At 44.0% G+C, this 13,667-nt stretch overlaps 2 protein-coding genes across 3 annotated transcripts in view; both read left to right on the plus strand.

Moving 5' to 3' along the window:
* The window catches only part of LOC121554483 (zinc finger protein OZF-like), a 49,540-nt gene that overhangs the window by 9,456 nt on the left and 26,417 nt on the right, over window positions 1-13,667 (plus strand). The window lies entirely within an intron of this gene.
* Window positions 5,036-7,645, plus strand: LOC121554482 (zinc finger protein OZF-like). The gene has a single exon (XM_045211882.1). The coding sequence runs from the start codon at window positions 5,661-5,663 to the stop codon at window positions 6,840-6,842; it is 1,182 nt and encodes a 393-aa protein (XP_045067817.1). The 5' UTR covers window positions 5,036-5,660; the 3' UTR covers window positions 6,843-7,645.

Genomic DNA, 13,667 nt, shown 5'->3' on the forward strand with positions numbered 1-13,667 from the left:
TAGTTTTGATACAAACCTTATCAAAACATACAGTGACTTGCAAAAGTATTCATCCCCCTTGGCGTTTTTCCTATTTTGTTGCATTACAACCTGTAATTTAAATTGATTTTTATTTGGATTTCATGTAATGGACATACACAAAATATTCCAAATTGGTGAAGTGAAATGAAAAAAATAACTTGTTGAAAAAAATAAAATAACGGAAAGTGGTGCGTGCATATGTATTCACCACCTTTGCTATGAAGCCCCTAAATAAGATCTGGTGCAACCGATTACCTTCAGAAGTCACATAATTAGTTAAATAAAGTCCACCTGAGTGCAATCTAAGTGTCACATGATCTGTCACATGATCTCAGGATATATACACCTGTTCTGAAAGGCCCCAGACTCTGCAACACCACTAAGCAAGAGGCACCCTGAAGACCAAGGAGCTCTCCAAACAGGTCAGGGACAAAGTTGTGGAGAAGTACAGATCAGGGTTGGGTTATAAAAAAATATCCGAAACTTTGAACATCCCAGGAGCACCATTTAAATCCATTATTAAAAAATTGAAAGAATATGGCACCACAACTAAACCTGCCAAGAGAGCGCCGCCCACCAAAACTCACAGACCAGGCAAGGAGGGCATTAATCAGAGAGGCAACAAAGAGACCAAAGATAACCCTGAAGAAGCTGCAAAGCTCCACAGCGGAGATTGGAGTATCTGTCCATAGGACCACTTTAAGCCGTACACTCCACAGAACTGGGCTCTATGGAAGAGTGGCCAGAAAAAAGGCATTGCTTAAAGAAAAAAATAAGCAAACACGTTTGGTGTTCGCCAAAAGGCATGTGGGAGACTCCCCAAACATATGGAAGAAGGAATCTAGTCAGATGAAACTAAAATTGAGCTTTTTGGCCATAAAGGAAATTGTCTGGCGCAAACCCAACACCTCTCATCACCCCGAGAACACCATCCATGTTTTTCAACGGCAGGGACTGGGAAACTGGTCAGAATTGAAGGAATGATGGATGGCACTAAATACAGGGACATTCTTGAGGGAAACCTGTTTCAGTCTTCCAGAGATTTGAGACTGGGACAGAGGTTCACCTTCCAGTAGGACAATGACCCTAAGCATACTGCTAAAGCAACACTCGAGTGGTTTAAGGGGAAACATTTAAATGTCTTGGAATGGCCTAGTCAAAGCCCAGACCTCAATCCAATTGAGAATCTGTGGTATGACGAAGATTGCTGTACACCAGCGGAACCCATCCAACTTGAAGGAGCTGGAGCAGTTTTGTCTTGAAGAATGGGCAAAAATCCCAGTGGCTAGATGTGCCAAGCTTATAGAGACATACCCCAAGAGACTTGCAGCTGCAAAAGGTGGCTCTACAAAGTATTGACTTTGGGGGGGTGAATAGTTATGCACGCTCAAGTTTTCTGTTTTTCTTGTCTTATTTCTTGTCAAATATTTTTTTTGGGTGAAACAAACATCTTCAAAGTGGTAGGCATGTTGTGTAAATTAAATGATACAAACCCCCAAAAAAGCCATTTTAATTCCAGGTTGTAAGGCAACAAAATAGGAAAAATGCCAAGGGGGGTGAATACTTTCGCAAGCCACTGTATCTACAGTGAGGGAAAAAAGTATTTGATCCCCTGCTGATTTTGTACGTTTGCCCACTGACAAAGAAATGATCAGTCTATAATTTTAATGGTAGGTTTATTTGAACAGTGAGAGACAGAATAACAACAAAAAAATCCAGAAAACGCACTTTCACAAGCCTCTGTATAGGCTTATGGGCTAGGCTACATGAGGTGTGCGACTATGATTAGAAAAAGCCGCAAAAAAAAGGCATTGTTTCTTGCCTTACGCTTGGCATCATTCACAAGTGATAATATATGATTCACAAGTGATAGGCTAATATTGTCACCCATCAGACTATACTTGATTTAATCTTGTCTTTACATATACTAAATATTATATGTGTGAAATTTGTTTTGATTTAGAATGGACCATTATCATGCACCTGTATCGAAACAGGGGCAGCGGGGAAAAAATACATGTCATCTATGCACTTAAATATCGAATGGAGGACGCTTTTCCCGTGGTTCATTTTCATGCCAGCCAGGTAGGCTATACTCCTGTTGTAAAGAGAAGCAATGTGCTTAATATTAGGAAAGTTGAAAATAAATATAGTAGGTCTAGCCTATAGAAAGCTGATGGGATCCTCTGTTTTCTTGAGCAATTGCATAGCCTATAGAAATGTTGCGCAACACGAGCTCATGGGCTCTCATGAAGTGTAACTAATGACCATCAGCAGCATCGGAGCTTTGAGAAGCCTAGTTATAATAATTATAATAAATATAATATGCCATTTAGCAGACGCTTTTATCCAAAGCGACTTACAGTCGTGCGTGCATACATTTTTGTGTATGGGTGGTCCCGGGGATCGAACCCACTACCTTGGCGTTACAAGCGCCGTGCTCTACCAGCTGAGCTACAGAGGACCACTAGTTACTGTGACTAAACGGTCAAGTGGAATTTTGACTGCCTTCATGACTCGTGACCACCAGTGTGGCGGTAATATGGTCACCGCCAACATCCCTAGTGGTGGCTGTATCGTGTTATGGGTATGCTTGTCATCGTTAAGGACTGGAGAGTTTTTCAGGATAATGGAGCTAAGCATCTTAGAGGAAACCTTGGTTCAGGGAGATGAGACACTGGGAGACAAATTCACCTTTTCAGCAGGACAATAACCTTAAACACAAGACCAAATCGACACTGGAGTTGCTCACCAAGAAGACCAATGAATGTTCCTGAGTGGCAGAGTTACAGTTTTGATTTAAATCTACTTGAAAAATCTATGGCAAGACATGAAAATGGTTGTCTAGCAATGATCAACAACCAACTTGACAGAGCTTGAAGAAATTTGAAAATAATAAATGGGCTCTTAGAGATTTGCCCATGAAAGACTCACAGCTGTAATCGCTGCCAAAGGTGCTTCTACAAAGTATTGACTCAGGTGTGTGAATACTTATGTAAATTAGACATTTCTGTATTTAATTTTCCAGAAAATCTGCAAACATTTCTAAAAACCTTTTTTTTCTCTTTGTCATTATGGGGTATTTTGTGTAGATGGGTGAAAAAAATCGATTTAATCAATTTTGATTTCAGGCTGTAACACAACAAAGAGTGGAATAAGTCAAGGGGTATGAATGCCTCCTGGAGGAACTGCGTGTATATAGATGTGTACATACAGTGCATTGGAAAAGTATTCAGACCCCTTGACTTTTTCCACATTTTCTTACGTTACAGCCTTATTCTAAAATGTGATTAAATTCATTTTTCCCCTCATCGATCTACACACAATACCCCATAATGACGAAGCAAAAACTAATTTTTTGAAACTTTTGCAAATGTATTAAAAATAAAAAACAGAAATACCTTATTTACATAAGTATTCAGACCTTTTGCTATGAGACTTGAAATTGAGCTCCGGTGCATCCTGTTTCCATTGATCATCCTTGAGATTTCTACAACTTGATTGTAGTCCACTTGTGGTAAATTCAATTGATTGGACATGATTTGGAAAGGCAGCCCTCTTTGAGTTTGCCAAAAGGCACCTAAAGGACTTTCAGGTCATGAGAAACAAGATTCTCTGGTCTGATGAAACCAAGATTGAACTCTTTGGCCTGAATGCCAAGCGTCAAGTCTGGAGGAAACCTGGCACCATCCCTATGTACAGAGAGATCCTTGATGAAAACCTGCTCCAGATCACTCAGGACCTCAGACTGGGGGCGAAGGTTCACCTTCCAACAGGACAACGACCCTAAGCACACAGCCAAGACAACCCAGGAGTGGCTTCGAAACAAGTCTCTGAATGCCCTTGTGTGACCCAGCCAGAGCCCGGACTTGAACCAGATCAAACATCTCTGGCGATACCTGAAAATAGCTGTGCAGTGACGTTCCCCATCCAACCTGACAGAGCTTGAGAGGATCTGCAGAGAAGAATGGGAGAAACTCACCAAATACAGGTGTGCCAAGCTTGTAGTGACATACTCAAGAAGACTCGAGGCTGTAATCACTGTAACCTGCAATCTTGTACTGTTCATTTAGTACATTTCCCTACGTTTAGCATGTCTACAAGCCCATTACCCTGTTTGGTCCATTGGAATGTGACTAGGCCTATGCCTGTTGAATTGTATAGCAGGTACATTACCTGTGCAACCTTGTACAGTGTTTTTATGGGGGGCATAAAATATAGCAACGCTATAATCTAAGTTTTAATGTCAGTTCTCGCTGGATAGGATTCTCAGTTATGTGTGTGTGAATGTAGACATCTCTTTCCATTAAATCAATCAATCAAATGTATTTATAAAGCCCTTTTTACATTAGCAGATGTCACAAAGTGCTATACAGAAACCCAGCCTAAAAACCCCAAACAGCAAGCAATGCAGATGTAGAAGCACGGTGGCTAGGAAAAACTCCCTAGAAAGGCAGGAACCTTGGAAGAAACCTAGAGAGGAACCAGGCTCTGAGGGGTGGCCAGTCCTCTTCTGGTTGTGCCGGGTGGAGATTATAAGAGTACATGGCCATTGAGGCCAGATCGTTCTTCAAGATGTTACAACGTTCATAGATGACCAGCAGGGTCAAATAATAATCCCAGTGGTTGTAGAGGGTGCAACAGGTCAGCACCTCAGGAGTAAATGTCAGTTGGCTTTTCATAGCCGAGCATTCAATGTACACATTGGCCACTGTGTGTTCAATAGTAGGCATGTTAACCCAAGCACCTATATGTCTTGTGTGAAGGAAAGCAAATACCTAGCTAGCTATCTGCACTCAGGCTGTATAGATCATAGAGATCCATGCTAAGAAAAGAAATTCAAATTTAAAGTCATAAGAGATCTATAATTCATGAGTGATTCCAAATTCTCTGATAAATCACCTCTGCTCCCCCTCTCCTTCCCTCCAGACTCCCTGCAGCTCTCTCTCTCTGTCTCTGAAGAGGAGGTTCCCCCTGAGCAGCAGCACTGTGAGCAGGAGTGGAGCCCCAGTCTGGGGCAGGAGGACCCAGAGCCCACACAGATTAAAGAGGAACAGGAGGAACTCAGGACCAGTCAGGAGGAAGAGCAGTTTCAAGTGCTATTTGATACCAAAGACTCCATATTCACTCCTTCCTGTGTGAAAAGTGAATGTGATCAGGAGGACCCACTTCAGTCCTGGACTCTTCCCCAAACCCAGACTGTGGAGAACAGAGAGAGTGACTCTAAACCAGTGGATCTGAAACCTTTTGGCATTGTGACCCACCTAAAGGATCTGGACATTCCCTGCGACCCTAATCAAAACAATGCCTCCAACCACAGCTCAGCCGTAAGCAGCGACCCAGTAGGACTTGACAGCAGTCCACTATTGGATCCCAACCCACCATTGGAGAAAAACTGTTTCAAACCAAGCACCACATCTAGAAAAACGTACCACTGTGGTGACTGTGGTGAAACGTTTGCTCTGAAAGCTGACCTGCAGAGGCATGTGACTCTCCCCAAGAAGAGACCCAGTGAATGCTGCTTCTGCAAAAAACACTACAACTCCACCTGTAAACTGAAGTCCCATGTCAGGCTCTGTCACCTTGGGAAGCCCTTCACCTGCCCTGCTTGTGGCAAGACCTTCAAATACAAAGGCCATATGTCCAGGCACATGAGGATTCACAAAGGAGATAAAGTATTTAGCTGTGGTGACTCTGGGAAAAGCTTCAGTCAGAAGGGGAACCTAACCGAACATGTACTGACTCACACAGGAGAGAAACCGTTTAGCTGTGGTGACTGTGGGAAAAGCTTCAATCGGAAGGGGAACCTAACCGAACATGTACTGATCCACAAAGGAGAGAAACCATTTAGCTGTGGTGACTGTGGGAAAAGCTTCAATCGGAAGGGGAACCTAACCGAACATGTACTGACTCACAAAGGAGAGAAACTATTTAGCTGTGGTGACTGTGGGAAAAGCTTCAGTCAGAAGGGACACCTTACCGTGCATAAACTGACTCATACAGGTGAGAAACCTTTTAGCTGTGGTGACTGTGGGAAAAGCTTTAGTCAGAAGGGGAACCTAAGCATTCATAAACTGACTCACACAGGAGAGAAACCTTTTAGCTGTGGTGACTGCGGAAAAAGCTTTGGGCTCAAGCGGCACCTAACCATGCATAAACTGACTCACACAGGAGAGAAACCATTTAGCTGTGGCGACTGCGGGAAAAGATTCAATCGCAAGGAGGTCTTAACTATGCATATAAGGACTCACACAGGAGAGAAACCATTTATCTGTGGTGACTGTGGGAAAAGCTTCAGGCATAAGGGGTCCCTCAAGTTACATATATTGTCTCACACAGGAGAGATACTTTTTAACTGTGGTGACTGTGGGAAAAGCTTCAATAAGAGGGGGAACCTAAACATGCATTTACGGACTCACACAGGAGAGAAACCTTTTAGCTGTGGTGACTGTGGGAAAAGCTTCAATCAGAGGGGGAACCTAACCACGCATACACGGACTCACAACAGAGATTATTCTTTTCGCTGTGGTGACTGTGGGGAAAGCTTCACTGAGAAGGGGCACCTAACTGAACATATACGGACTCACACAGGAGAGAAACGATATAGGTGTGGTGATTGTGGGAAAAGCTTCAATCAGAAGGCTGACCTAAGGAGGCATATACTGACTCACACAGGAGAGAAACCACATGGCTGCTCAGTCTGTGGTAAAAGATTCACTCATAAATCTCATCTGATGAGGCATGTGGATAAAGTCCACAAAGGACAGAAACTGAAAGAGGAAAGAACATTAGGACAAAGAGATTGTCTGTCAGGTAAGTGAATATAAAGGCAGGATGTGGACAAATCTCTTAGGAAGCAACAGCGATATGGCCCTCATCAAATATGCAGACGACATGGCTCTGGTTGCTTGCCTGGAGGACAAGTCCATCTCAAGCTACTCCCAGTTCATTGACTGCCTCAACGTGGTTTGACAATAGCTTCCTTGACCTTAACGTCACCAAGACTAAAGAACTGTGCTTTGGAGGAAAGAAAGCTGGGGAAAACGGAAGCCCTTCTCTCGAGCATGTCACCATGGAAGGACAGGACGTGGAGCAAGTCACACATTTTAAATACTTGGACAATTTTAGACCACAAACTTAGCTTCCAGTAGAACACTGACCTCATCTACAAAAAGGCAGTTTCTTTCCCTACTTAAGAAACTATGATGTTTTAATGCAAGCAGACACACACTGATCATGGTATACAAATCCCTGATCGAGTGTTCTCAATTACAACATCCCCTTCTGGTACCTTTTCAGTGATGTTTAATTTTTTATTTGTTTCATTTTGACATTTCATTCTGACATATAAATGTTTAATGTGTTTCATTCTGACATTTCATTCTGACATGTAAATGTTTCATGTGTTTCAGTCTGACATTTCATTCTGACATGTAAATGTTTCATGTGTTTCAGTCTGACATTTCATTCTGACATGTAAATGTTTCATGTGTTTCTGTATGTTTTTTGTCTGTTTTTATCCTTTTAATGTAACTCAGAGCGCCAACGACACATTTTCATTCTGTTAAAACTTAATGGACAAAGTTTGTATTTTCTGCTCATCTTAAAGCGATCTTAAACTCTGGATCATTCATGCTTTGGGTTACAGAAAAATAGATGTGTGATCGATTTGACTTTAGCAAAACATTCTATGTAAATCAAATTTGACACTAAGTAATTGTGCACAAGGTCCAAAGGAAATTTGACTTCCGCTTTTATAACTCCTTCCGAAAGAGACACATACATAGAGGTTGGAGCAGGATGTTGCCATACTACAGCGCCCGTGGAGCAGTTGTTGTGGGGGGTTAAGTGCCTTGCTCAAGGGCACAACGGCAGGTATGGCATCTAGGATTTTTTACATTTGCTCTGAAAGCTGACCTGCAGAGGCATGTGACTCTCCCCAAGAAGAGACCCACCGCAAAAAACGCTACAACTCCAACTGAAGGTCTATGTCCGAATCTGTCAGGGTGGGAAACCCTGCACCTGCCCTGTTTGTGAAAAGACCTTCAAATACAAAGGAGATCTTTCCAGGCATATGAGGATTCACACAGGAGAGAATCCATTTAGCTGTGGTGACTGTGGGAAAAGCTTCAGTCAGAAGGGTGACCTAGGGAAGCATAAACGGACTCACATAGGAGAGCAACCACTTGGTTGCTCAGTCTGTGGTAAATTAAGTTTTGATTAATGATGTAACGTCTTTTGCCCGGTGCCCCGTGGCTCAGCATAATCGAATCCTGCCATTGAACAGCCCTGGTGTACACAGTACATTGAAATGCTTACCTCTTGACAACAACAATATCAAATAAAAAAACTATGTGTAAAAATATAGGCTCAATGCAATAACAGTAGAATAACAATAGAATAACAGTAGAATATCACTAGAATAACATTTAGCAGAAACGTAAATAAAAGGGGGGCACTCAAACAAATTTACGGTAGAATATTTACACACGTGGTAGGGGAGGGGGATATGGAGAGCAATAGTATATAGACTATAGTAGCAGCAGTCAGAGTTCATGTGTGTAAGGGTGAATGTGTGTAAGGGTGAATGTGTGTAAGGGTGAATGTGTTTAGGGTGAATGTGTGTAGGGTGAATGTGTTTAGGGTGAATGTGTGTAGGGTGAATGTGTGTAGGGTGAATGTGTGCAGGGTGAATGTGTTTAGAGTGAATGTGTTTAGAGTGAATGCGTGTAGGGTGAATGTATGTAGGGTGTTTGTGTGTGTGTGTGTGTGTGTTCAGTAGTCTGATAGCTTGTGGGTAGAAACTGTCTCTGAGCCTGGTGGTCCAAGACCGATGCTCCGCCAGACGGTAAGGGAGGGAACAGCTCATGGCTGGGATGTGTGGGGTCCTTGATGATGTTACTAGCCTTCCTCAGGCACCGCTAGGAGTAAATGTCCTGTATGGGTGAAGCAGTTTCTGTACCAGGCCGTGATGCAGCCGGTCAGGATGTTCTCAATTGTGGAGAGCCTGTTGTGCCTTCTTGACCAGGTGGTGGTGTTGCGGTTCCATATCCGTTTCTCAGTGACGTGAATGCCAAGAACCTTGAAACTAAGGCAGGATGTGGACAAAACTCTTAGGAAAGCAAAAAGCAACTCTGGATAAATCATGCTGTTGGGTGGAGATCAATAAATGTGTGATGGATTTACTTTTGTAAAACGTTTGTCGTGGAAATTCTTACACAGGGACACTCGAAGTCAATCTTAAAGGAATGATTGTTTATTGTCAGCGTGATGGAGAGGTTCCAACAAACTTGATGCACCATAGTGAACATCTGTCAGCAGCTCTAACGGGGCAGTCCCGTTTAGTTCCCTTATATACTGACAAGATATATTTGCATGATTTAGCTTATTCATCATTCATAATTAATGTTTGCTTCATTCATGTGACGACCAATACTGGGTCATGCATGTGACAGACCAATACCTCACGAGGCTTCTTCTCTCTAAGCTGAGACCTTGAAACTGAGATATCTTTCTCTAAACAAGGTTCTGGGCGTACTGCCAAATTGCAGATACTGATAGTGAGGATTCATTCAATCAGTCACATTTTATGATCACAGAAATTAGTTTATAGAAAAGCACAAACATAAACATTTCCATCACACGTTCTATGTAAATAAAGTTTGATTTTATTTGAATGACGAGGTAATGGTCAAAAAGTAGTACACTGTATTATGGGAATCTCACAGATCTGCTGTTCAAAGTCTGTACATTTTTTCATGTTATTAGAAACAGGAAAATCTGGTAATTTGTTTTGGAATGTCTCTCAGGGTATTGAGAGAATGTTTTGACTGATGTTCTTGATTCATAAAAAATGGTAGCTATACTTTCCAGAAAATACATCTCTCCAAGAGTATTTCTCATCAATTCTGTCCTAATGCTGCTCAATGATGAATAATTGATTCTCCCACATCATCCTATACTGATGATAACCACTGTTTGTCTACATGTATACTGGAAAACACTTGGTTTGTTATTTTGGATTAAAACAAAAACGCTATTCATAAAAACGAATACAGAACTTGGTTTTGCGTGGATTCCACCACACGGTTAGCTTTTAACAGCTAGGACCGCTATTTCTTGTCCCGGAATCCCGCTTAAGAGACAGGTTGAAGCCTGCTTGACAGAGATGCTAAGCTGCTAGCCATCAAGCTAACAAAGTTGGTACCAGATGAGTTTTGCAATGGAGCCCTCTTTGTCTGGAGAACTAAATGAACGGTTCCAGAGCTGTAGGAGCTGTATCTGTTATGCTTTGTTTCGGGACAAACCGGATCACTCTGAGTTTCCAATGCGGCAATTGTTTACTTGCCGAGGATTATAGTCTTGAGGTGGCTTCCTTGATCACGCAGGTCGCCAGCCTACGTAAGAAACTGGGGAAAACGCAGAGTGGAATGTTTACATTTTCTACTCGCGCTTGTTGGATGCATCTCCGCCTTGTCGTTTGTCGTTTCCGACTGGCCGGTGTTGCCCGGAGCTCCCCCGTCTGATAGCGACCTCCCGCAAAGCAGTCTACACTCCCAACGAGAGGCCCGGAGCTCCCCCGTCTGATAGCGACCTCCCGCAAAGCAGTCTACACTCCCAACGAGAGGCCCGGAGCTCCCCCCGTCTGATAGCGACCTCCCGCAAAGCAGTCTACACTCCCAACGAGAGGCCCGGAGCTCCCCCGTCTGATATCGACCTCCCGCAAAGCAGTCTACACTCCCAACGAGAGGCCCGGAGCGGATACAAACAACGAACAGTTTCCCGTACTGGAGCCTGATCTTTCCTGCACCTTCGTCGCCGGGGGGGATGCCTGTGTCTGCGGCCGCAGTGTCTACTACTACGATTTCGAAATCGGCAACCTTCCGTCCCCGCTCTGGATCGAGCTGGGATTCTCCATCTGTCGGAGGCCTGCATCCTGTGAAGCGTGGGAGTGGGCGGATTTCCTCGTCCTTCTCGCCAGACGTGATTTTGGGCAGCTCCATGGTAAGAAATGTGACCGTTCCTGGTGCAAAAAAACAACGTCCTATCCCGGAGCTCGAGTAAATGACATTACTAAGCTGCTCCCGAATGTACTAAGCCAGGACATGGAAATCGAGTCTATCGTAGTCCATGTGGGTTTTAATGACATTATGAAGGGCAGCTCTGAACAGTTGAAACGGGATTTTAAAGAACTGATTGACTCTCTGATAGACACTAACAATCATCATATCTGGCCCTGTGCCCTCTGAATCGTGGCATTGAACGTTTAGCAGGATTCTTGCTCTTCACAATTGGCTACGTGATTATTGCAGCTCAATGGGTGTAACTTTTGTTGACAATTTCCATACCTTTTGGAAACAAAACACGTTTTATAAGGAGGATGGGATCCACCCAAATCATTTGGGTTCCAGGATCCTTTCACAGCATTATAAGGCTGCATTGAGACAATGACTTAGCAATGACCCAAGCCCAGCTCAGCTAATCCCTACCATTGTGACGCAGAGTTGTCAAAATGCTTCAGCAAATGTACATTACAACAGGGGCGTCGGTATTCACAATATAAGTAACCTAATTTATGTCCCTCTAACTGCCCTGAATGCCTCTGCTGATCCTACAGCTATTGTATGCAGTATTCATGTGCCTAAGTCTTGATCACGTTGAGGGAGAGGTTGTTGTCCTGGCACCACACGGCCAGGTCTCTGACCTCCTCCCTATAGGCTGTATCGTCGTTGTCGGTGATCAGGCCTACCACTGTTGTGTCATCGGCAAACTTAATGATGGTGTTGGAGTCGTGCCTGGCCATGCGGTCATGGGTGAACAGGGAGTACAGGAGAGGACTGAGCACGCGCCCCTGAGGGGCCCCCGTGTTCAGGATCAGCGTGGCAGATGTGCTGTTACCTACCCTTACCACCTGGGGGTGGCCCGTCAGGAAGTCCAGGATCCAGTTGCAGAGGGAGGTGTTTAGTCCCAGGGTCCTTAGCTTAGTGATGAGCTTTGAGGGCACTATGGTGTTGAACGCTGAGCTGTAGTCAATTAATAGCATTCTCACATAGGTGTTCCTTTTGTCCAGGTGTGAAAGGGCAGTGTGGAGCGCAATGGAGATTGCATCATCTGTGGATCTGTTGGGGCGATATGCAAATTGGAGTGGGTCAAGGGTTTCTGGGATAATGGTGTTGATGTGAGCCATGACCAGCCTTTCAAAGCACTTCATGGCTACAGACGTGAGTGCTACGGGTCGGTAGTCATTTAGGCAGGTTACCTTAGTGTTCTTAGGCACAGGGACTATGGTGGTCTGCTTGAAACATGTTGGTATTACAGACTCAGACAGGGAGAGGTTGAAGATGTCAGTGAAGACACTTTACAGTTGGTCAGCACATGCTCAGAGTACATGTCCTGGTAATCCGTCTGGCCCTGCGGCCTTGTGAATGTTGACCTGTTTAAAGGTCTTACTCACATTGGCTACGGAGAGTGTGATCACACAGTCATCCGGAACAGCTGATGCTCTCATGCATATTTCAGTGTTACATGCCTTGAAGCGAGCATAGAAGTAATTTAGCTCGTCTGGTAGGCTCGTGTCACTGGGAAGCTCGCTGCTGTGCTTCCCTTTGTAGTCTGTAATAGTTTGCAAGCCCTGCCACATCCGACGAGCGTCAGAGCCTGTGTAGTACGATTCGATCTAAGTCCTGTATTGACGCTTTGCCTGTTTGATGGTTCGTCGTAGGGCATAGCGGGATTTCTTGTAAGCGTCCGGGTTAGAGTCCGGCTCCTTGAAAGCGGCAGCTCTACCCTTTAGCTCAGTGCGGATGTTGCCTGTAATCCATGACTTCTGGTTGGGGTATGTACGTACAGTCACTGTGGGGACGACGTTATCGATGCACTTATTGATGAACCCAGTGACTGATGTGGTGTACTCCTCAATGCCATCGGAAGAATCCTGGAACATATTCCAGTCTGTGCTAGCAAAACAGTCCTGTAGCTTAGCATCTGCTTCATCTGACCACTTTTATATTGACCGAGTCACTGGTGCTTCCTGCTTTAGTTTTTGCTTGTAAGCAGGAATCAGGGGCATATAATTATGGTCAGATTTTCCAAATGGAGGGTGAGGGAGAGCTTTGTATGCATCTCTGTGTGTGGAGTAAAGGTGGTCTAGAGTTTTTTTCCCTCTGGTTGCACATTTAACATGCTAGTAGAAATGAGGTAAAACGGATTTAAGTTTCCCTGTATTAAAGTCCCCGGCCACTAGGAGCGCCGCCTCTGGATGAGCGTTTTCCTGTTTGCTTATGGCCGTATACAGTTAATTGAGTGCGGTCTTAGTGCCAGCATCGGTTTGTGGTGGTAAATAGACAGCTACGAAAAATATAGATGAAAACTCTCTTGGTAGAGAGTGTGGTCTACAGCTTATCATGAGAGACTCTACCTCAGGCGAGCAAAACCTTGAGACTTCCTTACATATCGTGCACTAGCTGTTGTTTACAAATATACATAGACCGCCACCCCTTGTCTTACCAGAGGCTGCTGTTCTATCCTGCCGATACAGTGTATAACCTGCCAGCTGTATGTTATTCATGTCATCGTTCAGCCACGACTCTGTGAAACATAAGATATGACAGTTTTTAATGTCCCGTTAGTAGGATATTCGTGCCTGT

This window comes from Coregonus clupeaformis, chromosome 39 (genome assembly GCF_020615455.1).
Source record: "Coregonus clupeaformis isolate EN_2021a chromosome 39, ASM2061545v1, whole genome shotgun sequence".
Lineage (NCBI taxonomy): Eukaryota > Metazoa > Chordata > Actinopteri > Salmoniformes > Salmonidae > Coregonus > Coregonus clupeaformis.

Excerpts from the sequence above, each read along its gene's own strand:
- LOC121554482 (XM_045211882.1), top strand. The coding sequence starts at position 5,661 with ATGTCCAGGCACATGAGGATTCACAAAGGAGATAAAGTATTTAGCTGT.